At 42.5% G+C, this 25,763-nt stretch overlaps 1 protein-coding gene, 1 non-coding gene and 2 pseudogenes across 9 annotated transcripts in view; 3 read left to right on the top strand and 1 right to left on the bottom strand.

Annotated features, from left to right (window-relative positions):
* Rnf111 (ring finger protein 111) overlaps positions 1-8,749 on the bottom strand; it is a 69,481-nt gene extending 60,732 nt beyond the window's left edge. For 6 of the 8 annotated variants that reach the window (XM_021172538.3, XM_029481374.2, XM_021172537.3 and 3 more), the window contains exons 1-2: positions 8,422-8,548; positions 7,907-7,969 (exon numbers count right to left, since the gene is read on the bottom strand). Coding sequence is in view for 1 of the 8 variants with exons in the window: in XM_085844768.1 (XP_085700894.1) it covers positions 8,010-8,287 (278 nt within the window). In the remaining 7 variants the exon portion in view is untranslated. Of the gene's footprint in view, positions 1-7,906; positions 7,970-8,009; positions 8,325-8,421 lie in introns of those variants that run through there. The other 2 variants (XM_021172534.3, XM_085844768.1) reach the window with 2 other exon arrangements.
* Positions 2,900-5,233, top strand: LOC147002060 (E3 ubiquitin-protein ligase RNF4 pseudogene; annotated as a pseudogene).
* On the top strand, positions 5,728-5,907 carry LOC147002061 (signal recognition particle RNA; annotated as a pseudogene).
* A 13,954-nt stretch (positions 8,750-22,703) lies between the features above and the next one.
* Positions 22,704-22,807, top strand: LOC115031975 (U6 spliceosomal RNA). Its single transcript, XR_003837633.1, has one exon. It is a non-coding gene; the product is annotated as a U6 spliceosomal RNA (small nuclear RNA).
* Positions 22,808-25,763: the final 2,956 nt, after the last annotated feature.

Genomic DNA, 25,763 nt, shown 5'->3' on the forward strand with positions numbered 1-25,763 from the left:
TAATCATGTCAGTAATGTAAATTAATCTCTCTTATCCAACGTTCATTTTGTTTAAACAAGGTGAATGATACACATATCTTCATTTCAAATACTCTTCAGTACTTAATACATTGACAATTTTTTAAAATTTCACAACAAAAAGAAAAATGGCAACAAAAATTCTATCATCCAACTGATAGAAACTCTCAAAATGAAGAGAGACAATATGACTGAGAAATCAAAGGCTCTCAGTCCCAAGACTCCCACTTTCCTCCATGCCTATTCAACCACACCCTGGCTCCCCCTCTCCAGGAACTCCCTCACTTCCTCTGTTTCTCAGCTGCTTCCTTATCAACAGACCTGCACCAGCCACTTCAAATTCTAAAACATTATCACAATTTTAACCTGCTTCTGAAAAAGCAAACACAAAGTTAACTTCACCCACTATTTTCTCTCTCTAGCTCATTTCCATTATCTACAAAAGTTACTCATTTTTCACCCTAAAGCTTAGGCAGAACATGGAGTTGGCATTCAATCAGTTTTTGCTGAGTTCTATTTAAAGTAACAGAAGAATTGCCATGAGAATGGTGTAGGCAAGCGGTGTGACACTTGCCCAGCATGTTGGAAAGAGACCCCAGGTTCCAGGCCCTCCCCCCACACACACACACCTACACACTAACTATACTAAGGAGGAAAAAAAAAAAAGATAGACTCATTTAGCATAAGAAACCAAAGGATAGAGCCCACAGAATGGTTCATCAGGCAAAGGTGCTCTCTATCCACTCCGATGACCTAAGCTCAATCCTCAGGACCTATACGGGAGAAAAACTGATACTGTTGTTTTTGTCCTCTACACCTGTGCCATGTTGCATGTTCATGCACTGGCATACATATATATATATATACATATATATATATATATATATATACACACACACATACACATACACACACACACACACACTCACACACACAAAATAAATGTAACCAAAAAATTTAAAATTAATGCTTACAACTGGTTAATACTCTGGTGCAGCAGTTCTCAGGTTTTTTGACTTTTTAAGCTCTTCACACCCTGAGGATCCAAATTTTAATGTACTGCTTTTATCTACTAGTGACACGTTCAAAAGTAAAACTGAGAAATATCCAAAGAATATTTGTAAGAGGAGTAATAGTATTACACACTAAAAAGCTAACATTTATAAATGTTTCCAAATACTGTGAAAGAAATGCTATACATTTTCATGAATCTCTTAGCTTCTGGCTTCACAGCAGAAAGCCAGCTTCTATATCTGCCTTAGTTTTGAACCTATGATAGGTTGGTTGTACTGGTTAAATTATAAGAAAATCCAGTTTCGTGTAATTAATTAATATAAAAAGGGAGTAGTGCTGGTAACTCCTTTCACAAGTAAGTGTGGTGATGAGGGTAGTTTAACAGAGGACAACTGCAGTGTGCAATCTGAAGCTGTAATAGTCAAACTTGTCAATATAATCAATCACACCTCCACCCCAACTCCAAAAAAAACAAAGGAGACCCAATATGTAATGGCTATTCTTGGTTGTCAACTTGTCTACATCTGGAATTAAGTAAAACCCAAGTGGCTGAGTACATTTGTGAGGGATTTTTCTTAATTAAATCATTTGAAGTGAAAAGACCGACCTTTAATACAGATCTTTTGAGGTAGGAAGATCTACCTTTAATCTGGGGCACACCTTCTGGTAGAAGCCTATATAAAGGTCACAGAAAAGAAAGCTTTTGTTCTTTGCCTGCTTGTCCCCATTCTTGCTGGCAAGTTCATTCCTTCACTGGCAGTAGAGCCTACTTCTGGATTCCAGTATATACTGAAGATATCCAAGTGTTCAGTCTTCATACATCAGTATGTGCTGAGATAGCCAAGCTCATGGATTGAACAACTACTAGATTCTTAAACTTTCCATTGGTAGACAGCCAGTGTTGTAATACTTGGGCCACAGCCTGTAAGTCACTCTAAAAAATTTCTTTTCTATATATAAATAGGTTCATTCTGTAAGTTCTGCTCCTCTTGAGAACCCTAACAAATACAGCATTGGAGGACCAACACTCAAGGGTATGCTCTGGCCTCCACATCATACACATGAACATGCAGACACATAGAACTCTACTACTGAGCCACCATGCCATCCCCCCTTTTCAGTGCTGGAGACTGAACTCAGGCCCTTGAAATTTTGAGGTAAACACTCTCCCCCCAGAGCTAAATTTCCATCCCCTTTTCTCTCTTTTTTAAAAAAGATTTATTTATTATTTATATGTAAGTACACTGTAGCTATCCTCAGATACACCAGTAGAGGCGGCAGATGTCATTACAGATGGTTGTAAGCCACCATGTAGTTGCTGGGATTTGAACTCAAGATCTTCAGAAGAACAGTCAGTGCTCTTAACTGCTGAGCCATCCCTCCAGCCCCTCCAGCCTCTTTTCTCATTCTTCAGTCTCTACCTCTAAAATCTAGACACGTTCCTACATAAGTAAACATATTATTATCATCTTTATCTCATCTGAGAGTAACTCTAAAACATGGCTGTACCACCTTTCTATCTACATAAGAAGCCTATTTCCATTCTTCTCTACAACATGATCTTATTTTCTTCAAGGCACTCACCACTATTTATCCTATTTATGAGGTTGTAACTCAACAGACTGTCTACTCTATGAAGGCAACACCTTCATCCCTGCAGACCAGTCAGTATCTGCCTATAACATGAGGCAGTCAACACATACTTCATGTATATCATAATGTAAAACCTCCATGTAACAAACATATCAGCTCTGCTCTGTGTTTCTATCATTTGTAACTTGCTTTTCATCTATTGTCAATTTCTGACTACCTACAGAGACCCAAGCAGCAACCTGAGAGAAACAAGAGAGAATAGAGATGGTCAAATATGGCGGGCAGTGGTGACACACAACTTTAATCCCAGCACTTGGGAGACAGAGGCAGGTGGATTTCTAAGTTCGAGGCCAGCCTGGTCTACAGAGTGAGTTCCAGGACAGCCAGGGCTACACAGAGAAACCCTGTCATGAAAACCCAAAAAAAAAAAAAACAAAACAAAACAAAACAAAAACAAAAACAAAAAGATGGTCAAATATAAATCTGAACTTTGCTAAACAATAATCACATTTCTGAAAGGAAAATAAGTTACTTGGGACTTCTGTTTGAGAGAGGATCTTTCTACATAGCCCTGGCTGGCCTAGAACCCACTTTGAAAAACAAGTAAGCCTCAAACTCACCTGCCTGTGCCTCCTGAGTTTTGAGATTAAAGCTCTCAGGACTTTTTTTTTTTCCCATGTTGACTGGTGTTTTGCCTGAATGTATGCCTGAGTGAGGTGTTGGATCCTCTGGAACTGGAGTTACAGTTATGAGCTGCCATACGATCCCTGGGAATTGAACCTGGGTCCTCAGAAAAGCAGCCAGTGCTCCTAACCACTGAGCCATCTCTCCAGCCCCTCTCAGGAATTATTTTTAAAATGACATTAAGCCAGATATGGTGGCCTAGGCCTTTAATCTCAGCACTCTCCAGGCAGAGGCAGGAGGATCTCCAATTCTCTAAGTTCAAGGTCTGCTCTATGATAGAAAGTTCCAGGCTAGCCAAGGCTAGTGAAAACTTATCTCAAAAAACAAAACAAAACAAAACAAAACAAAACAAAACAAAACAAAACAAAAAACAAAACCAGGGCTGCTAGAGTAGGTAAGTTCAAGCCCACGGGCCAAGACTTCTGGCTGATAACACCAGCTCCAAAATTTGGAAATATTGGACATCTAGTTGGCTCACAAGATGAGTATTCAGTGGCCATGAGAGATTGAAAACATTCTACCACACCATAAACCCTGATCACTTCCTTTTCTGTGGATTGAAGCCAGAGAGCACAATGAGTACAAGAAATCCTCAGGGGCTGGAGAGATGACTCAGCAGTTAAGAGCACTGACTGCTCTTCCAGGGGTCCTGAGTTCAATTCCTAGCAACCATCTGTAATGGGAATCTGATGCTCCCTTCTGGTATGTCTGAAGACAGAGACAGTGTCTCTGTCTTCAGACAAATAAGAAAAAATAAGAAAGCAGCATGGTGGAACCATATATTCCAGACAAACCCAGAAGCGAATTCAGGAAACAACTTCAACCCCTGAGATTTCCTAGGAAGCAGAACCCATAGAACTTGTGGAAACTGTTGAAGATGAAATGGTGGACCTCACCTGTGAATCTTTAGAGCCTGTGGTTGTGGACCTGACTCACAATGACTCTGTTGTGATTGTGGAAGAAAGGAGAAGGCCAGGGAGAAATGGGAGGAGGTTGCACCAAGCCCATGCTGACAGACAGCTGTGTGGTGAGCAGCGATGAGGAGGAATACCTGAGTACCCTTACTCCTCGAAGCACCAAGGATGACGGAGCTACTGGACTCAGGCCCTTGTGTACTGTTGACTGTCCAATCTGCATGGATTGATACGTTGAGATTGTGTAGAATGGGCATCTCATTGTTTCTACAGAATGTGGCCACGTCTTCTGTAGCCAGTGCCTCCGTGAGTCCCTTAAGAATGCTAACACTTGGGCTGGAGAGATGGCTCAGTGGTTAAGAGTGCCGACTGCTCTTCCAAAGGTCCTGAGTTCAAATCTCAGCAACCAAATGGTGGCTCACAACCATCCGTAAGGAAATCTGAGGCTCTCTTCTGGAGTGTCTGAAGACAGCTACAGTGTACTTACATATAATAAATATTTTTTAAAAAAAAAATCAAAAAAACAAAAAACAAAAAAATAGTAACAACCAAAAGAAAAAGATGTCATCAGAAGCAATTGAAAGTATCATTTTTATAAACAATGCTGTAGCCCATACTATCCCACATCTAGAAGAGGATTAGAAATTCAATATACTTAAATTGGCACACACCTTTGATGCCAGCACTTGAGATGCACAGGCAGGCAGATCTGAGTTTGAGCCCAAGCTACAAAGTGAATTCTAGGGCTATACAGAGAAACCTAGTCTCAGGAAAAGAAAGAGAGAGAGAGAGAGAGAGAGAGAGAGAGAAGGGAGGGAGGGAGGGAGGAATTCAAGGAACTTTTTGGCTTTACAGTGAATTTAACCTGAGATGCCTGAGAGCCTGGTCTCAAAATCAGGGATTGGGGTTTGGAGGGAGTATTCACATTTAGAATCTTCTGAAAGGTGTAAAAGGTTGGTAAAACTGGACATAAGCTCACACTTGTAATCACCAGCACTTTGGTGACATGAGCGGCCAGCCTGAGATACACAGTAAGAACCAGGTTATAGCACACTCCCATCTTGGGAAAACACAAAACAAACAAAGCACTCTGAGTAACTTCTCCAATGGACAGAATTATCCACTACCATGAACAAATATGGCTTCACTGAAGGTTAATGCATATGTATGTGCTTTATTTGCATACTTGCATCACTTATACTCTCCATAGAGCATCTCTTTCTAGAGAGCTGTCCTGATAAATCTAACAGTGAATATTGAAAGAACTAAAAATAGAAGCTATTAAATGTGGCACACACACACCCGAAACTAGAGGCTAGAAATGAACATTTATGAATTTTATACTCATTTTACTAATTGAAAAGGCTATAACTTCAGGAAAAGTTAACAATAAATTCAGATCCAATGTACAACAACCATACTACACCTAAACAAATGTAACAAATCTTAATTACTATTATTTTGTTGTTGTTGTTCTATTTCCCTCTATTAAAGTCCCAAGTCAGCCGGGCGTGGTGGCGCACGCCTTTAATCCCAGCACTCGGGAGGCAGAGGCAGGTGGATTTCTGAGTTCGAGGCCAGCCTGGTCTACAAAGAGACAGGGTTTTTCTGTGTAGCCCTGGCTGTCCTGGAACTCACTTTGTAGACCAGGCTGGCCTTGAACTCAGAAATCCGCCTGCTTCTGCCTCCCGAGTGCTGGGATTAAAGGTGTATGCCACCACGCCCGGCTAACCATGACATTTTTAAGACTTAAAAAGCTATGAATGTTTTGATACAATGAATTTTCTATTTCATATTTTCAACTTGAAAAAAAAAAACTGTACTCAGATGTACCTGCTGAAAAACTTACTGCTCTTTAGCTTTATGCAAATAAACTGCTGTTCTCTTAAAATATCAGTAGAAACATGTCTCAATTTCTTACAAATATGAAACACCAAAACAAAACTTGCTGAATATAACCCCAGCTAACACACATTCTTCGTTAAGCCTAATCATTTTTTTTTTGTTTGTTTTTTGGTTTTTTGAGACAGGGTTTCTCTGTGTAGCTCTGGCTGTCCTGGCACTCACTTTGTAGACCAGGCTGGCCTCGAACTCAGAAATCCGCCTGCCTCTGCCTCCCGAGTGCTGGGATTAAAGGCGTGCGCCACCACGCCCGGCGAGCCTAATCATTTTTATTATAGCTTTTTTCAAATATAAACTCGAGACCCAAGTACAATGACAGAAACCTGCAGTCCCAGCTCCTTTGGAGGCTGAGGCAGAAAGATTCCTGAGTATAGGAGCTAAAGACTGACATTTCTAGTGAACCATCTGGGATACAAGTGACCAATATACAGAGACCAAGGGGAAAGATGACAAAAGAAAACACACACACATGACACCCAACACTGACTATTAAGAAAAAAACTAGAGACAAGCGAATTTCTGAGTTCGAGGCCAGCCTGGTCTACAGAGTGAGTTCTAGGACAGCCAGGGCTACACAGAGAAACCCTGTCTCGAAAACAAACAAACAAACTATTCTTGCTAATTTTCCCCACTATCATTCACCCAACTCACAGATGTCCTCAGTAATTGTTTCAGATACTGAGACTCTTAGGTAACAAGCAAGCAGGATACAATGAAATAATTTGTCCATGGTTACACCCTAAGAAAGTAGCAAAAGTAATATATATTTTGGGGGTATTTAAAATAGGGTCTCTCTACATAGTGTGGGCTGTTGTAGAACTCACTATATACACCAAGCTAGGCTCTACCTCCCAAATGTTAGGATTAAAGGCAACTCGAGCCACCACACACCCAACACTCCTGCTACAAAAGTAATTTAAAGCTAAATTGTTTCTCTTCAAAGTAGAAGAGCTTCCTTATAACCTATGTCACAATGTAACACAATATTACAATGACCAGTTTCTACTAAACTTTTTTACTAAAATAAAAACAAAACAAAACAAAAATCACTTAGCTACAAACTATCAAAATATAAATCCAGACCTGGAAAAACGGTTTGGAGTCAAGAGTGCTTACTATGCTGGTTGAGGACCCAACTGGGACTCAGCACCTATACAGGGCAGTGCAAAACCTCCCATAACCCCCACTCCAGAGTATTAGATCCTCTTCCGGCCTCAAGAGGCACCTGCACTCACATGTACAGACCCCACACACTAATATATATACACACATGAAGGATTTGGGGTTTGTTTGGGTTCTTTAATGTAGACTCAAAAGCTAAGTAAAATCAGAATTCTTGAAAGGACATCTGTATTAAGTCACGTGAGAGCTATTGCAAAGACAAATGGTAAGGATATGAGGAACCTCTGTTGATCTTTTTTTGATTTTGCTCTCTTTGGTTAAAGAGGTCCCCAAAACAAGAAAATTAAAGTGCCAAATGGAACGAAGTTTGGATCAAGTCAGGTTCAAGAGCTGTCAGAACTCTTACAATGAGGTCTCTGTCAGCTGGCTCACTCACTGCTATTCAGGAGTTCTAAACTCATTCTGTACATAAATCAAGGAACAGGAAAGCTCTCAACAATACAATGGAGTCACCCCAGACATGAGCAAATTAAGTGAAGGCGCTAGCTACAACTTCCTGGTTTTTTGTTTTTTGGTTGTTGTTTTTTGGACGCTAAAAAGTCACACTTTTTTTTTAATTATCTATAAAGCTCTATAATCTAAGAAGTGTGGCGACAAACCTCTATTTCTCCAGAACAAAAACCGATATTTCCACCGCACCACTGCTGACTCCGATCAATTATCTAGGCAGGATAAAGAAAACATCTTTTTTTAATGACTAACCAGCCAACTCCACACAATATCAGACGCGCCTGTCTTCTGCTCCGCGGACTGCGCGTGCCCGCCCGCACCGGGCGGCTCCCGGCTCCAGCCGGGGTTACCTTCCTCACTCCATTGTCACCCCCACTCCTCGGGCCTGAGCCCCCGTCCCGCTGGCGAGCGGCGGCCCCCGGGCGCAATCCCCTCACCCACCCCCTCCCAAGAGGCCGTGGGTGTGTCTGCGGGCGGACTCTTGCCCGGACACAATGAGCCTCTCCGCGCCGTCGGGGACCCGCGGTCATTCCCCTGTCGCCGACCCGGGCCGGCCGCCGCGGCCCTTCCTCTTTCTCCCTCCTGCTCGGCCCCTCCCCCGCCGCGCGCAAGCGCCGCCGCGCCGCTCCCCTCCCCCGCACCCCCCTTCCGCCGGCGCCCTCACCCGAGTCCGCAGGCCCCGTGCGGCCAGGTCCCGGACTCGCTGGCGCGGGGCTGGCGAACAGCGCTCGGCCGGGTGAGACTGAGGCGGGCCGGACGGCTCTCCTCAGGAGGGCGTCTGTCAACAACGCCGCCGCGGAGCGTGAGGCTGCGCCTGGCTCGGCTCGACCCGGCTCCGAGCACCCGATCGCGGCCCACGAGCGCTCGCGATCCTGAACGGCCGGCGTGCCTTACGCCGCGCAGCACCAGCGCCCCGCCACCATCGCCGCCGCCGCCGCCGCCGCAGCCTGGGCCGGCCCTCCTCGACTGCGCGAGCGCGACACCGGGGCCCTTTTACGACAGTTCGGAAAGCGAGCGCTCCGGACCCTCACGCCCTCTCACAGCAGTATGTCTGCGCATGTGCGGGCCAGGGCCCGCCCCCCTGCGTCCTAGTCCTTCCTCTTTGCACTGGCTTTGGCGAACTGTTGGCCCAGTGGGACGAAGTTAAAAATAAGGTGGTTGGGTTCACTTTCTTCCGTGATTTCGGGCTCAACAGTGCTTCAGCATAATTACGCCTACGTACTGGTTGCTTTTTCTCGAACTAAAAATTATTTCAGCTTACTGACTGCACTAGTCGCGCCTTTAAATCAAAAAACAAAAACAAAAAAACACGGGTTAGTGTCTTTCTCAGCAGATGATACCCAAAACAGAGATCTCACTGATGAAGTGAATTTTCAAAATCATTTCAAATGTATTATTAGGTAGCCTGGGAGCTATACAATCGCAGATGACTTCTTAATTGCCTCACAAACCCCAGAAGATTGCAGTTTTTATTGTGTGCCCTAGAAGAATGTAAGGACAGAGCGTGGGCTCTGCAGTCAATCAGACAGATTTCCGGTCAGAAAGCAAAGTGAGGGCGCCCAAACTGACTTATTAACACCTTTATAAATCTCAGTTTCCTCTTCTATAAACCATGATAGCCTTATATGCTTCAAAATGATCTTGTGAGGTGAAATAAATACCTTATATTACCAATTAAGTATTTAACAAGCATTAATACCCTCCTCCTTCTACATCAGCTCCTTGATAATATTCACTCATGTTCTCCATATTTAGTGAAGGTGATTTTTTTGGTTTGGTTTGGTTTGGTTTTGGTTTTTCGAGACAGAGTTTCTCTGTGTAGCCCTGGCTGTCTTGGAACTCACTCCGGAGACTCAGAGATCCACCTGACTCTGCCTCCCAAGAACTGGGAATAATTTTAAATTATAAACGAAGAGGAAATGGAAGACATTGGATTTGGATTTCCTCAGCCTCCCTAGTTGCTGCCCTCTACAAGTAGAATTCTATTGGGACTATCAAAGCCCAGGACTTTTTTTTTTTTCCGGGTTTGGTTAGGTTTGGTTTTTTCAAGACAGGGTTTCTCTGTATAGCCCTGGCTGTCCTGGAACTCACTCTGTAGACCAGGCTGGCCTTGAACTCAGAAATCCGCCTGCCTCTGCCTCCCAAGTGCTGGGATTAAAGATGTGTGCTTCTTGGGTTGGGGACTTTAGGTTAGAGGCAAGACTTGTCTGTTCTGATCAGGTAGAGTTTTTGGAGTGTCTAATGTTTACCCAAAGGGTTGACCCCAGTTGGTTGTTGAGTGTGTTAGTCTAAAACTAAGTAGACCACTGGGCTAATGATAGAGATTCAGATTCATTAACTTACATTTCTGACAGTTGAAGCAATCATTTTGGTAAGGTCAACCAGAGTAGAAATGAGAGGAAATAGATATGTGGAATGTTTGTTATTTAAAGAGCTGAAGTGGGGCTGGAGAGATGGCTCAGTGGTTAAGAGCACCTACTGCTCTTCCGAAGTCCCTGAATTCAAATCCCAGCAACCACATGGTGGCTCACAACCATCTGTAATGATAACTGAATCTCTTCTGGGGTGTCTGAAGACAGCTACGGTGTACTTACATATAATAAATAAATAAATAAATAAATAAATAAAGAGCTGAAGTGAAAAGAAATTCTAGGAGGAGTTGAATGTGTTAGAGAGAGAGGGAGGGAGAGAGGGAGGAAGAGAAATTGAGTCAAGACATATAGGTAGTAAAAAATTAAGAGGAAATTTAACAATAAAGAGTATGATCATGGATTCATGAAATGCTGTTGGTTGAGCAATAAAAAGATCTGTAAATATGACCAGCTTCATAGATTATCTTGACATAGAGAACAGAGCTTCTCTATGAAGTTGGTTTTGACACTCGGGTATTGTTTGACATAATCACAAGATGGTTTTGGTTGTCACAACTGGGGAAATGTTGCTGACGTCTAGTAAGAGATACTAAGCACCAAGCCATGGGCAGGACACCACCCACAACAAAGAGTCATCTGGGCTGAGAAGTCAATATCTCAGCTGAAAATTCCCAATGTAGAAAGTATTGCAGGCCGGGCGTGGTGGCACACACCTGTAATTCCAGCACTTGGGAGGCAGAGGCAGGCAGATTTCTGAGTTCGAGGCCAGCCTGGTCTACAAAGTGAGTTCCAGGACAGCCAGGGCTATACAGAGAAACCCTGTCTCGAAAAACCAAATAAATAAATAAATAAATAATAAAAAGAAAGTATTGCACACTAGTTACACCAGAACGAATACTATTTTGTTAAATTGGTAGTGAATGAAAAAGAGACAAATCTAGCAGGATACCTAGTCAAAAAGAAAGAAAGAAAGAAAGGAAAAAAGAAAGAAAGAAAGAAACGAGGAAGGAAGGAAGAAAAAGAAAAGAGTAAGGATTTAAATCCTTTTGATATGTTGAAGGGAAAAGGGTCAGAAAAATGAAGAGGTAAATGATAATAGATCCAATAATCCCTGGAGAACAATGGATGGTCAGATGAATAAAATTGGCCATTGCACTGAAAAGAAATGATTGGACAAATATAATTAGGTTTACTTGCCTAAGGGGGTCAAACCTTTGACTTCTCTTTGAAACACAAGATCTTGCCATTTACCCAGGTAGAAAGTTTGCAAGTGGTTGGGTGCAGAATGCCTAAAGCACTGAAATTAAAAGCATCAGAAGAGCCATGCTGTAACGGTGCCTGCCTTTAATTCCAGGCAGAGGCAGGCAGATCTCTAAGTTTGAGGCCAACTTGGTCTACAGAGTGAGTTCCAGGACAGCCAGGGCTACACAGAGAAACCCTGTCTTGAAAAACCAAACAAAAACAAAAACATCAGAATAGCCTCTGACATAGTTGCAGGGATGGTGAAGAAAAACCAAGACAGGAAGCCCAGATCAGAAAATTCTTAAGACTGAAAGGTCTGCTGTGGTTTGCATCTGCAGCAGTAAGGGGGAAGTTAGAGAAGGAGGAAGCTCACACCTGGATTCATGCAATAGCACTTTTCTGGTTCCCCCCCTCCATACTCCCATACCACCATGAGTTAAAGTCTAAAGAGCTGTCAGGACAGAGCAAACTGGGAAGCAACAAATAACTTAAAATCCTGGGCTGGTGAGATAGCTCAGCGGTTAAGAGCGCTGACTACTCTTCCTAAGGTCCTGAGTTCAAGTCCCAGCAACCACATGGTGGCTCACAACCATCTGTAATGAGATCTGACTCCCTCTTCTGGAGTGTCTGAAAACAGCTACAGTGTGCTTACATATAATAAATAAATAAATTTAAAAAAAAGAAATAACTTAAAATCCTTTAATAACCCTTCATCACCTTCAGGTCCTAAATCCTTGGTTTAACAAATAAAACTGCTCAAAATCCAGAGTCTCCAGCATCTTTTCATGCTAGGTCTTAACTACCCTGCCCCCACCCAGTGGGTAGATTTCAGTAGTCTTTTAAGTTTCTTGTAACACTTTCAAAACAAAACAAGCCAGCGCGGCATCCTGTACCAACCCTAGGTTTGCTGTCTGAAATTAACAGCCTTCTGTTTGTGCAGTCACGTTTTGCCTGTTGGAGTGGAAGAAACCGTTCTCCGGCTCAAGACTAATTCATTCGATCATTAACCATTTGCCTCCATAGGAACTTTGCTCCAGGAGTTTTTGCCTCTTTTTCAACTGGCTCTTTTCCTTCAACAAACCTAAAGAACCAAAGTGTTGCCCTTTACTGACTGCGAACATGCTGGGTGTACGCTTTTGTTTCCTATCAGCCTATCTTCGCACCTGCTGTTCCTCTGGTCTGAACATAAACCTCTCCCTCTCCTCCAACTCCCAGCACCTGTCATCTGCTTCTGCCTTCTTCCAAGCCCTTCTCCCTGAAGTACATCTTTATCTCTAAGAAAGCCCAGCAGGAATCACTGCTTCCCTTTCAGCCTCTTCCATCTACATTCATAGTCTTCTCGTTACAGTTTAAATACCCTCGTGTACCTTCCAAGACACTAAGCTCCAAGACAATACCTTTCTTCCTTTGTCAGAAAAACAGCACTCAATATGTACTGAACTGCACTGAGAAGTGAGTTTTGGATCCCAGTGTCAACTGTACCACCAAGATACGACAGATCTATAATTCTGACCAAATCACTTGAGAATGCTGACAATTAATTAACGTTACTTGTGGGAAGTAAGGGTCACCTGTATATACTCCAGGCCAAATCTAACTTCTTGAAACTGCAGCAAAATAAAGTTTAAGGAGTTAGCCTGAGTTCCTGGGCCAGCAGTGTCTTAACTCTGTTTTCATTTGGTCTAAACAGAAATCCCAGGGCATGTGTGATGGCTCAGTATGTGTGTAGGTGGGCAGGAGTCTGCCACAGAGCCTGATACCGGAAGCTTCGCCCCTGGACCCCATGTGGAGGAGGATAGATGATTCCTGAAGGCTGTTCTCTGATCTCCACATGTGAATGCCTCCCCAGAATAAATGTAAAAATAATAATCAAAAAGTATTAATGAGGTGGTGGCTCACGCCTTTAATCCCAGCACTCAGGAGGCAGAGGCAAGCAGATTTCTGAGATCAAGGCAAGCCTGGTCTACAAAGTGAGTTCCAGGACAGCCAGGGCTGAACAGAGAACGCCTGTCTTGAAAAACAAAACAACAACAACAACAAAAAAGTATTAATGACAATAAAAACATGGCTCTAGAGCCCAGTATTTAAGAGCACTTGCTGCTTTTCCAGAAGACCTAGGTTCAATTCCCAGCCCCCACATGGAAGCTCACAACCATGAGTAACTCCATAGGATCTGATGCTCTCTTCTGGCCTCTGTGGAGAGCAGGAGCACACACGTGGTATTTAGATATACATGAGAGTAGAGAACCCACACATTTACAGATAATTATTAAATTTTAATAAAAGTAAATATGGAAACACAAATCACTGGAAGTAATAGTTTCAGTAAATGAACAGAAACCAGAAAAAAAAAGTGGGGTGCCCACTGTCCACTACATCCTTCACAACTGAATAAACTTTACAACTGAGATGAACCAAAGATGTGGTCAGATTTGTAATGAAGATGGTGAAGCAAACCTGAGTGAGGCAAGGCAATGATATGGAAAGATCTTGGGAGATTGTCAAGAGTATTTACGGAGCTGCTTTCCCTGTGAAACCTTTGGACAGGATGAGGACGTTGATCTCAAAGAAGTTTCTTAGAACACTCAATGGCTCACAGCATTTATTTCTTATGGGGGGCAGTGGGAATTGAAGCTGAAAAGAACACAATAGACCCCGTGACTTCAAGTTTAGCTAATGTAGCCCAGCTCTTCCGTGTGTACATGCAAGTATGCCTGTGGATGGGTACATGTGTATCCAGGGGCTCATGGAGGCCAGAGCCCAACCCTGGAGTAACTGTCCATGTTGTTTTTATAAATTTGGCCTTTTATTGATCCTGGGGTTCACCAATTAGGCTAGGCTGGCTCTCGGTGAGCCCCAGGATCTTCTTGTCCCTGTCTCCCCTACACTGGGATTACAGGCACTGCTACCACACTTGGCTTTCTATATGGGTGCTGGGAAATTGAACTCAGGGCGTCATACGTGCATGGCAAACACTCTACTGACTAAGCTCTCTACCTCTGTTTATGAGATCTGAGGTTACTTGATTACAGAGACCTTGTAGCTCAAGTAGCACTACATGGTTTTTATTGTATAGATAAAGAGAAAGAGACAAAGGTGTGTGTGTGTGTGTGTGTGTGTGTGTGTGTGTGTGTGTGATTTGGTTTTTTCAAGACGGGTTTCTCTGTGTAGCCCTCCTGGAACTCACTTTGTAGACCAGGCTGGCCTCAAACTCAGAAATCTGCCTGCCTCTGCCTCCCAAGTGCTGGTATTAAAGGCATGTGCCACCACTGCCCAGCTGCTTTAAGATACTTTTAATCAGGCTGGAGAGATGGCTCAGAGGTTAGGAGCACTTACTACTCTTCCAGAGGTCCTGAGTTCAATTCCCAGCAACAACATGATGGCTCACAACCATCTGTAATGGGGTCTGATGCCCTCTTCTGATGTGTCTGAAGACAGCTACAGTGTACTCACATATATATATAAAATAAATAAAAAGTTTTTTTTTTTTAAAGATATTTGAATCATTAGTAACTAATTCTGTGTGGCTCAGTACCTGAAAAACTGTCACAAACTGTGGTCTAACAAAGTGATAAAGAATACCTGGAATTTTAGTCACACCTGGTAAATCACACACTTGTGATTCCAGCAGTCAACATGTAGGGACTAGAAGACCCTGACCAAGGCCAGCCTGGACAGCCTTGTGACACTAGACCCTGTCTCAAAAGTGCCCTCCCACACTGCATGCCCATCCTGGAACTTTAAAGATAAGCATTTGAAAGTTCATGCATCCCCAGATATTTCTGGGTATTAAGCCAAGTTCTTGACACACGTGAAGCCAGCTGGCTCTAGGAAAGCATTTTTAAGTAATGCTGTAGAAAGATGAGAGAGAAAGCCCTTGCCACACCACTGGTGAGAAATGCCGGGAATTATGACTGAGAGTCTCAGCTGACTAAAAGCCATTTTCAGAGGTGGTGGACTATGCTAATCACATGACTTTTCCTGCAGTCAGGCCAAGGCCACACAGGCTCAGCTCTGAACTTTGACTTTATGTAGCTTCCTGTCGTTTTCCAAGCTCTGTTGTGCTGTTTTTGAAACCCACAACTTTCTGAAGTGTTCACCTCTGCTAGGGAGAAGAAAGAGAAAGTTTCTGATGACTGAAAAACAAGGCTCCATAGAGCCAAGGCCCTCAGAGTTCTAACATTTCACATTCACTAGTCCGGTTTATATAAACCCTGAGAAGATTATAATTTCACATGGGATTTACATGCTGGTTAAAGTTTTTGGTAAGTTCAGCACAGGAAGTAAAGATGTTCCTATAAATCTTTCTATTATTTTTCATAGACCAGGCAAAGGTTTTCAAAAACATTACAAGTTACTGCCTTAGTATTGATTTAACTCTGTAAAGGACATCTTGACTGACTTGGGAAGATAGGACTGTAGACTGTAGATACTTCCTATAAAGATTAGCACAAAGAAGAAAGGACAGTGAAATGAAATGCCTATGTACTAAAGGGGGGTATTTTTAACAGGATCTGTGTGTGTGGAGGCCAGAGACATCAGATGCCCCTGGAGCTGGAGTAACAGGTGGTTGTGAACGGCCCCATTTGATGCTAGACACTGAATTCGGAATCTCTTCAAGAGAAGTGCACATTCTTAACCACCTGGTCATCACCCCAAGCTGCCTCAGTGGGGGCATCAGAACGACTTAAATCTGAATGGCTCTAGCACTGAGTGGTGCTGGAAATATGCTTTGAGGTGCTGGGGGGAATCAAACAGAGGATCTTACTGCAGGCTTGGGAATGTTCTCAGTGACCAGTATGGCCATCCCACAGAGCAGAAGGCACCATTTTGCTAATGCCTCAGAAACGTGAAACGATTTAGAGATTTTAGTTAAGGTTTAGTCAATTGGTTAATGCAGCTAACGTCAAACTCTGAAACCTATTTGTTTCAGGTACACAGGTAAGTACAACTCAGAGCCCTTTGGTCTCCACCGCGGGATAGCGTTGAACTGGGAAATGGTGCCACCTACTGAATCATTGTTACCGAAGCAGCTCCACACCCAGGTCATTTTGAAGAATGTGTGATATTTGTTTTCTCAGAACTGTACATCTGAGCGCCGGTGAGATGTCTGTAGATAAAGCTGTTTAACCCCAAAACGGATGCCCCGAGTTCAAGCCCCTGGACCCACCTGGCAGACGAAGAGAATCAATACCTAAAAGTTGTCTGTGACCTCCTCCACAAGCATGGTGTGGTTTCCCCTGTGGAAAAAAAAATTTTAAATGTACATTTAAAAGGATCTTTATACAGCAAATATTATGTGATTTAACTTAATCTTTCCTTCCACTCAAAGATAAAAAGGCTGTCTACGCGTGTTTATCATCGCCAACACCTGTCTGATGACTAGCAAAGGAATTTAAAAGGTACGAGCCTATCACGAGCTATGAGCAGGACATCATTCTGCCAGTCCCTCCATCACATGTCTGGAAGAGGAACCAGGTAACCAGGTCCTGGAGTACTTTGGGAGAGGCACCAGCATAGACTTCTGCCAGAGCAAGCTGGTGGCTTACATCTTCTAGATCTGAGAGGACAGGGACTCAGAGACAAAAGTACAAGACAAGAAGGGTAAAGGAAGGGAGTAATTATCAGTCTCTGTGTGGCGAGGACAGGCCTCTCCTCTTGTCTCTTCACCACAGGTAAAGACTACCGTACCTAGGCCTTTAAATACTGGCTCCGAACAGGGGCAGGGCGTTGAGTAGAGGAACCAATTAAACTAGTTGCCGAGAGGCAGAGCAGCTGGTGGGACGAGCTGTGACTAACGAATACTTCACACTCGAATGCTCAGGGGCCCAACCTGCCCACACCTGCCTGCCTAGCAGTGGATGGCACCCACTTGTGCACACTTCAGGTTTGGTTTTTTAACTACAACATTTGTAAATATTTGTTGACAGCAAAGAAAGGCCGGTTTTACGAGAAGCTGAGCATGAATGAGACGTGGGTGGATATTTTTGAGTGACTAAGATGGCTGGGGTAACTCAACAAATAGAGGGGAAAATGTTTGAAGTTCTGGAACAGACTCAGACATTTAAAATGCAACAGTCTTCAAAAGTTTTTTGAAGCTTTAAAAATAATCATGGGTATTAGTATTTTTCCCAAATGTATGTCTGTGGACCACACGTGAACAGTATCCACAGAGGCCGGAAAAGGCCACTGGATCCTCTGGAACTGGAGTGATAGCCCATCGTGAGTGCTGGGACTTAAACCTGGGTCTTGTAGAAGAGCAGTTGGGGGCTCTTAGCTGATGAGTCATGTCTATGGCCCCAACACTGCAGACTTATGACAGGGACCAAAGGTCATGAAGAAATCACAGAAGAATGCTTGGAAACTGAAATTATGATTTCAGAGATTAAAATTCAGTAGAATGATTGAAAGATAAAAGCAAGAAAATCTTTCAAGATGTAAAGAAAAAAAGAATACCAACAGGAAAGAAAAGGAGCATAGTCCACACATATATGTATATATAACATATATATTATATATGATACATATATTATATATGATACATATCAGCTATAATAGATAAGGGTTTCTTATAAGGGTTTTCTTTTCTTTTTGTTGTTTGTTTGTTTGTTTTGAGGCAGCATTTTCCTGTATAGCTCTGGCTGTCCTGGAACTCCCTCTGTAGACCAGACTAACCTCAAACTCAGAGATCCCCTGACTCTGCCTTCCGAGTGCTGAGATCCAAGGCATTCACCACCACCATCAGGCTTAATAGGGGTTTCTTAAAAGTAAAAGGTGGAAGAAGAAATATTGAGAAAAATATTAAATTCCCAGAACTACAGAAGAGTTCTAAAGACTAAAATGACTTAATTACCCGCTAGGAGACCTTTGGTCCACTGCAGATAAAGCTGCTGTAAGCATTGTGTATAGGTGTCTGTCTGAACCCTTGCTCTTGGTCTTAGGGTACATACATACCTAGGAGGGGGATTTGCTGGGTCAAATGGGCACTCTGTGATTAACTGTGAGGAAGTGTCAGACTGTCTCTCATGGAAGCTACACAATTGTACATCCCAACAAACAATATTAAGAGTGCTACAGTGTCTCCACATCAACACTTGTTCTGGTCCTCTTTGGTTTTGTTTGTTTTTAGGGACAACCACTTACTGTGTTTTCCAAGCTGGCCTTGAGCATGTGGGCTCACGTGTACCTCCTACGTCAGCCTCCCAGCTAACTGGCTTCACAGCTTGTCTTTTTGATAACAGCCACCCATGTGAGGAGTGGTATATATTGTGGTCACACTGGGTTTATTTATTTATATTTTTGTGGGGGAGGATTCTTTTCTTAGTGAGTACCTTAGAAAGTATCACATTCCTTTTTTAAAAACTCAAAACATGCTGGGCAGTGGTGGCACACCCTTTAATGCCAGCACAGAGGGAGGGACGAGGTAGGAGTATGGGCAGGAACAGGCAGATCTCTGTGAGTTTGAGGCCAGCCTGATCTATAGAGCTGGTTCCAGGATAGCCAGGGCTACACAGAGAAATCCTGTCTTGAAAAACAAACAAACAAACAAACAAACAAACAAGCAAAAATCAAAACCTGCCCCTCCTGGGTGGTAGTGATATACATTTTTAATCCCAGACCTCAGGAGGTAGAGGCAGGTGGATCTTCGTGAGTGCAAGCCAGCCTTATTTAGAGAGTGAGTCTCAGGACAATCAGGAGTCATACAGAGAAACCCTACCCTGAATTTAAAAACAAAAATCAAAACCTGATAATGTAGGGCTAGAAAAATGGTTCAGCAGTTGAGATCCAGGTTCAAATCTTAGCACGCACACTTGAGACCCTCTTCTGACATCCTCAGACATGCATGTGATGTATATACATAGGTGCAGGCAAACACTCTTACACGTTAAATAAAATAAATCTTAAAAAAAAATAACCCTGGTATTGATACCTTTAGTGTCCCTGTGTGTGTGTGTGTGTGTGTGTGTATGGGTATATATATATCCCTAACATATCCACTTCTACCATGTACTATAATTCTATAACTTTTACCTCTCACAGTATACTACTTTGCATAAACCTGTTTTCATAATCAATAATATTTATATCTATTTGTATTCATTCTTCCCCTCCATTTTGATACAAAGACTCATTAAATTAGCCGATGGCTTCAACCTTGTATAGCCCAGGACATTTGAATTTACCATTCTTCTGCCCTGGTTTCCTGAGTGGGTAAGGCTATAGGACTAGGCTACAGGTCCAGCTTTAATTATTTGTTTGAGCTCCATTGCTTTCCACATCTCTGTTTCTTTTTGTTTTGCTTCTATTTTATTTTTAAAAAATGATTGGCTGTGTGTGGTGCCACACGCCTTTAATCCCAGCACTTGGGAGGCAGAGGCAGGTGAATTTCTGAGTTCGAGGCCAGCCTAGTCTACAGAGTGAGTTCCAGGACAGCTAGGGCTACACAGAGAAACCCTGTCTCAAAAAACCAAAACCAAAAAAACCAAGAGTGTAGCCAGGTATAGTGATACCTGCTCTATTCTCAACACTCGGGTGGCAGAGGCAAGCAGGTCACTGTGAGTTTGAGACCAGCCAAGTCAACATAGTGAGTTTCAGGTCACTTAGGACTATATAGGGAGACCTTGTCTAAAATAATAAACAAACAAATTAATAAACAAATAAAAGTATTTATTGTATGTGTGCACAATGGGAGAGTAGTGCATGTGCCACACTGGGCACGTGGACCAAAGGACTTCTTCGTGGGCATCAATTCACTCCTTCCACCTTTATGTAGGTTCCAGGGATGCAGCTCAGGTCACCAGGCTTCCATGGCAAGGATCTTTTGCTCAGTGAGCCACCTCACTGACTCACATTTCTTTCATGCAAGATTATTTTATTTTCTGCAAGGTGTACACCCTACAGGACATCCTTTAATTACTTGTCTATTGCCAACATAGATGTTTTATTTTACTTGAAACCTGTTGTCTTCTGTTTTTAAGATCAGTGGTGAGTTTGATGGTGGTACATTAAACTAGCTCTCTCTGTCTGTCTGTCTTTCTCTGTCTTTGTCTCTGTCTCTGTCTCTCTGTGTGTGTCTGTCTGTCTGTCTGTCTGTCCTGGCTATACTAATTGGGTCAATGGGCTACTAGACACAATCACTCTAACGCCCATCCTCAATGAAACTTGCTGTGCTTTATCATGGCTGTTATATTTTCATTCTTTATGGCTTTGTCAGGTGTGTGTGTGTGTGTGTGTGTGTGTGTGTGTGTGTGTGTGTGTATGTCTGTGTGTGTGTCTCTCTGTGTGTGTCTGTGTGTCTGTGTATACATATAACACACCCCTATGTTTATATTCATTATTTTAATTTTAAAATTAATCCTTATTTCATTCTGGAATTTCATTCCATTCTTTGTAGTAAAGGTCTAATCTACTAATTTCATTTTTTTAAAGTAGTATTATAAATTTTGTTTTGTTTTTTCTTTTTCTTTTCTTTTTTCTTTTTTCTTTTTCTAGACAAGGTTTCTTTGTATAGCCCTGGCTATCCTGGAACTTACTCTGTTAACCAGGCTGGCCTCAGACTAAGAAATCTGCCTGCCTCTCAAGTGCTGGGATCAAAGACATGCACCACCATTGCCTGGCTGGTTTTGGTTTTTCAAGACAGGGTTTCTCGGGGCTGGAGAGACGGCTCAGTGCTTAAGAGCACCGACTGGTCTTCCCAAGGTCCTGAGTTCAAATCCCAGCAACCACATGGTGGCTCACAACCATCCATAATGAGATCTGACGCCCTCTTCTGGTGCATCTGAAGACAGCTACAGTGTACTTATTTACAATAATAAATAAATCTTAAAAAAAAAAAAAAAAAAGACAGGGTTTCTCTATGTAGCCCCAGCCCTAGGAGACCAGGCTGGCCTTGAACTCAGAGATCTGGGCTGCAGGAGTGAAAGCTGAACTACAAGCCTCCAAGGATGGCAGTCCACACAAGACATGGATAGGGATATGACCTGCTGTATTCTGAGAGGGCAGGTGTGGACTCCTGTCCTCCAGGCCAGGTAGTCACAGAACAAACCACACATCATTGTCCTGTGTACTGCTTTGAGTGCTTGGCTTGTGTCAGCTAAGCACAACCAGAATCCTTGGTGAAAGAAGTTGGCATTGGGTGATAGCTGTGAAAATGTCTTCAAGCTCAATGGCCTGCATTTGGGAAAAAGAGACATAGATGAGAGGGAAACCATGAGGCAGAGCATGAGGAAAAGGAAGTGACCAGAGCCTCACAGGAACTCCGGAAACTGGCCTTACCAGATGCAGAGTTTGAAAACATGTTGTCTTTAGGGAACAAAAAAGAAAAAAGAAAAAGAAAAAGGAAAATTTAGCAGGAAACCATGAACTGTTTTTTGTTTTGTTTTGTTTTTTGAAACAGCAACATAGCATATTTGCAACACAAAAATTCTAGAAATCAAGAATTATAATACCATATCTGGCACTGTGATGCAAGTCTTTAACTTCAGAACAGGAAAGCTTCTATAGGCATCTTAGTTTCTCATTTGCCTCCACAGAGTCTGCATAGAATATGAAAAAAATCCTGCTCCCAAATAGCCCACTTTGGGCCCTAGATCTAGATTGTGTCTTATTTCTAATTCCTACAAAATTACAAGATGTTTCATGATTTTTAAATCTCTTTAGTTATCTGCAGTGGGATAGCAAGTATCAATTATCTAGCCCAGATGTTCTGCCTGTGTGGTCTTCTCCTAAGGAATTATGTATGCAACTTCGAATGTGTGCTGATGTCTCAGTTTTATATCTTTGTCCCCATCTTGCCGATTCTGTATCTCCACCCTGTTATTTCATGAGAACTCCAAGCTCAAAGAGGCATACAATCAGATTTATATCTATGTGTCATTTGAGTCTTACATCCAAAGTTTTACCTTATGCATTATTTTATTTATGTATTTATGTATCTATATACATATGGGTATTTGCCTGCATTTATGTCTGTGCACCATTTGCATACCTGGTGCCCACAGAGGTCAAAAGAGAGGATTGAATCCCTTGGAACTAGATTGACAGCCATGTGGGTCCTCTGCAAGTGCAGCCAGTGTTGAGCCACCTCTCCAGGCTTACTATTGTTGTTACCATTATATCAGGCATTCTCTGGCTGGCCTGAAACTCTCTTTATAGACCAGGCTGGCCTTGAACTCAGAGATCTGCCTGCCTCTGCCTCCCAAATGCTGAGATTATGGTCACGTGGCCCACACTCCACAAAACAAGATTTAAATGAGAAATATACAAACAAGTGTTGTTAGTGACTTTATCTCTGCTATTGATCATTAACAGAATTTTTTAAACCAGTACAGTTGTGCTCACTTTGCAGTACGTATACTAAAGTCAGACTGATACAGAGAAGATTGCACGGCCTCTGTGAAGGATGACACACAAATTCATGAAGCGTTTCATATATATATATATATATATATATATATGTGTGTGTGTATATATATATATATACATATATATATATATATACATAATTAAAGTTCTAGAAAAGTCTACAATATTAATCAACCTGACATACATCTAGTAACAACACATTCTTGCCAAGGCAGCAGTGTATACATACCAAATTATATTATACTCCCATCCATAAAGCAAATGCTTATAAATCTAGAATAAATAGACTTATGTAAAAAAATATGGATTAAATTAGAGAACAGAAAAATATTTTAAAACTCTCCTACAAATAACTGGAAGCTAATTTAAAAAACAAACAAACACTTTTAAATACCCAGGTCAAGGAAGATCAGAAAAGATATATATTTTTAGCTGAAGAGAGATAAAACCACAACTATTAAAAAATTGTGGCATGCCATTAAAGCGGTGTTCTCAGAGAAAAGTATAGCATTAAATATTTATATTGAGAAAAAGGAGGCTTTAAAGTGAGTGCCCTATGCTTCCATTAAACAGAAAGCAAGCAGAAGGGAAACTGTAGACCCTCGGTGGCTCTTGGCACAGGCTGTGCACCCCACTCAGCTGAACCGGGTATGCCCTGGTTAGACATGAACTTGTCCAGAGGACAGGGTGATGGTTCCATCAGTAAAGCGCTTTCCATGTAAGCACGAGGATTTGCATTTTTATTTTTCTTGATGGAATAAGAAGACACAGAGGGCATCTTACAGTAAAGCTGTCTAACAGCAAAGGCATGTCTTTTTGTTTCCCCCATGGCTCTGGCGGCAGATTCCAGCATCCCCCACATGCTAGCTAGACAAGCACTCTGCCGTCGAGCTACATTCTCAGCCCAAGACATTTTTAGTCTAAGTTTTCTGTTATGTTTATTTCCTGGGCTCAATAGGAGTGGCACAGCATGCTTGCAGAGGTCAGAGAACAGCTTGCAGGAGTTGGCTCTTTCCTTCTACCAGTGGGGGTCTGTGAAGAAACAGAGACCAGCTCCTGGCACCCGTGCTCTGAGCCAAAGAAGCCCAAGGCCCCAGACAACCCATTTCATGGCATTGTTTCCAAGTGTTTTGAGCTTCGTCTCTACGTGTGCATTGAGTCCCAGGACAAAAACCTCAGCGAGCTGATAGACCGGTTTGTGGCAGATTTCAAAGCCCAGGGCCTACCCAAGCCCAACACTGACGAAGGGGGCGCTGTGCTCCCCAGCTGCGCTGACCTCTTTGTCTACTACAGGAAGTGCACAGTGCGGTGCTCACAGCTCAGCACAGGCGAGCCCATGATTGCCCGAAGTTTTTTTTTTTTTTTTTTTTTTTTTATTTTAAAGAAGACCTTGGTCTACTGATTTTCCTGCTTCCGTTTCTTGAGTGCTGGAACTAGTGGTATGAACTGCCATGTTAGTGCTGGGGATAGAACCCAGGGCTTCATGTATACCAGGCAAGCACTTAGTAACTGAACTGTACACCTATCTCATACAGCCCAAGGCATCTTTCCATTCTTAATAGACCCTGAGAAATATCCCAATAATATTGTTTGTTTTTATTTTTGTTTTTTAAATAACAAGCAAGGTGAGTTCTCACTGAAATGGTAAGGCTACTGCCAGTTACAGATGGCAGACCCCCTGCCCTGGAACTTAAGACCCGCCTGCCTCTGCCTCCTGTGCTGGGGGATTAAAGGTGTGCCCACCATGCCCTTGCACTATCACTGATTCTTTATTGGTTTTGTTTGACATTCCATTAACTTCTACTCTTATTTATTCTCCACTTGAAATATTAAAATATTATTTTTGTTTTTCAAGAAAAGCTCGTTATGTATAAGCAGTATTCTTTTTTTAAGATTTATTTATTTATTTTATGTGAGTACACTGTAGCTGTACAGATGGTTGTGAACCTTCATGTGGTTGTCGGGAATTGAATTTTAGGATCTCTGCTCGCTCCGGTTAACTCTGCTCACTCAGTCCCTGCTTGCTCCAGCCCAAAGCTTCATTTATTATACATAAGTCCACTGTAGCTGACTTCTGACGCACCAGAAGAGGACGTCAGATCCCATTACTGATGGTTGTGAGCCCCCATGTGGTTGCTGGGATTTGAACTTAGGTCCTTCAGAAGAGCAGTCAGTGCTCTTACCTGCTGAGCCATCTCGCCAGCCCTATAAGCCTTATTCTTGGTACATAAGCACACACAGTACAGACTCCAAGTGAGCTGCTACTCTGCCTCAGTTTACCTACAACAAAGAGATTATGAGCCCAGAAAAAAAAAAAAAAAAGCCTTGCTAACTCTCTTGCTCCTTAACTTTGGTCAGAATATCAACCCTGTTGGTGTTTGTTGCCTGCAGTTCCCCTCCTCAGCTGGCTCACACTCACATCCGAATGTGTTTCCTAAAACATGCGTGATCATAAATCACATCACGGCCACCCACCATTTGCTCCACTCCATCAGCTTCGCTTTCTTCTTTCATTTCTTCACGCTTTGGTAACTCAGAGGGAGATTCCTGCTATGCTTTGTGCCACGCTAGCCTCAAACTTCCAAATTCGTTCTCTGTTTTTAGTATTCTGTTGTTTGCTTCTTCGGTGTCTTGTGACTGACTGATACATACTTTGGTGTGGTGATGAGAGGCCTGGAGACTTAGGCTCTCTAGAGTCACTGTGTATAATAAGGTCTTTACACCTGGGGTAGGGAGGCTTTACACCTAAGGCTCCTGCCATCATTAACTAGCAGTAGCCTTACCATCTGAGCTAGAACTCACCCTGCTTGTTATAAAACAAAAACAAAAACAAGCAAACAAAAAACAATATTGCCTACAGAGCAAGTTCCAGGACAGTCAGGGCTACACAGAGAAACCCTGTCTTGGAAATGGATGAATGAATGAATGAATGAATGAATAAATAAAATTTATCTAGACCAGGCATAGTATCACACTCCTTTAATCCCAACACTCTGGAGTCAGAGGCAGGTGAATCTCTTTGAGTTAG

Source organism: Mus caroli, unplaced genomic scaffold (assembly GCF_978045245.1).
Source record: "Mus caroli unplaced genomic scaffold, Mus_caroli_1 scaffold_11, whole genome shotgun sequence".
In the NCBI taxonomy this organism is placed as follows: domain Eukaryota; kingdom Metazoa; phylum Chordata; class Mammalia; order Rodentia; family Muridae; genus Mus; species Mus caroli.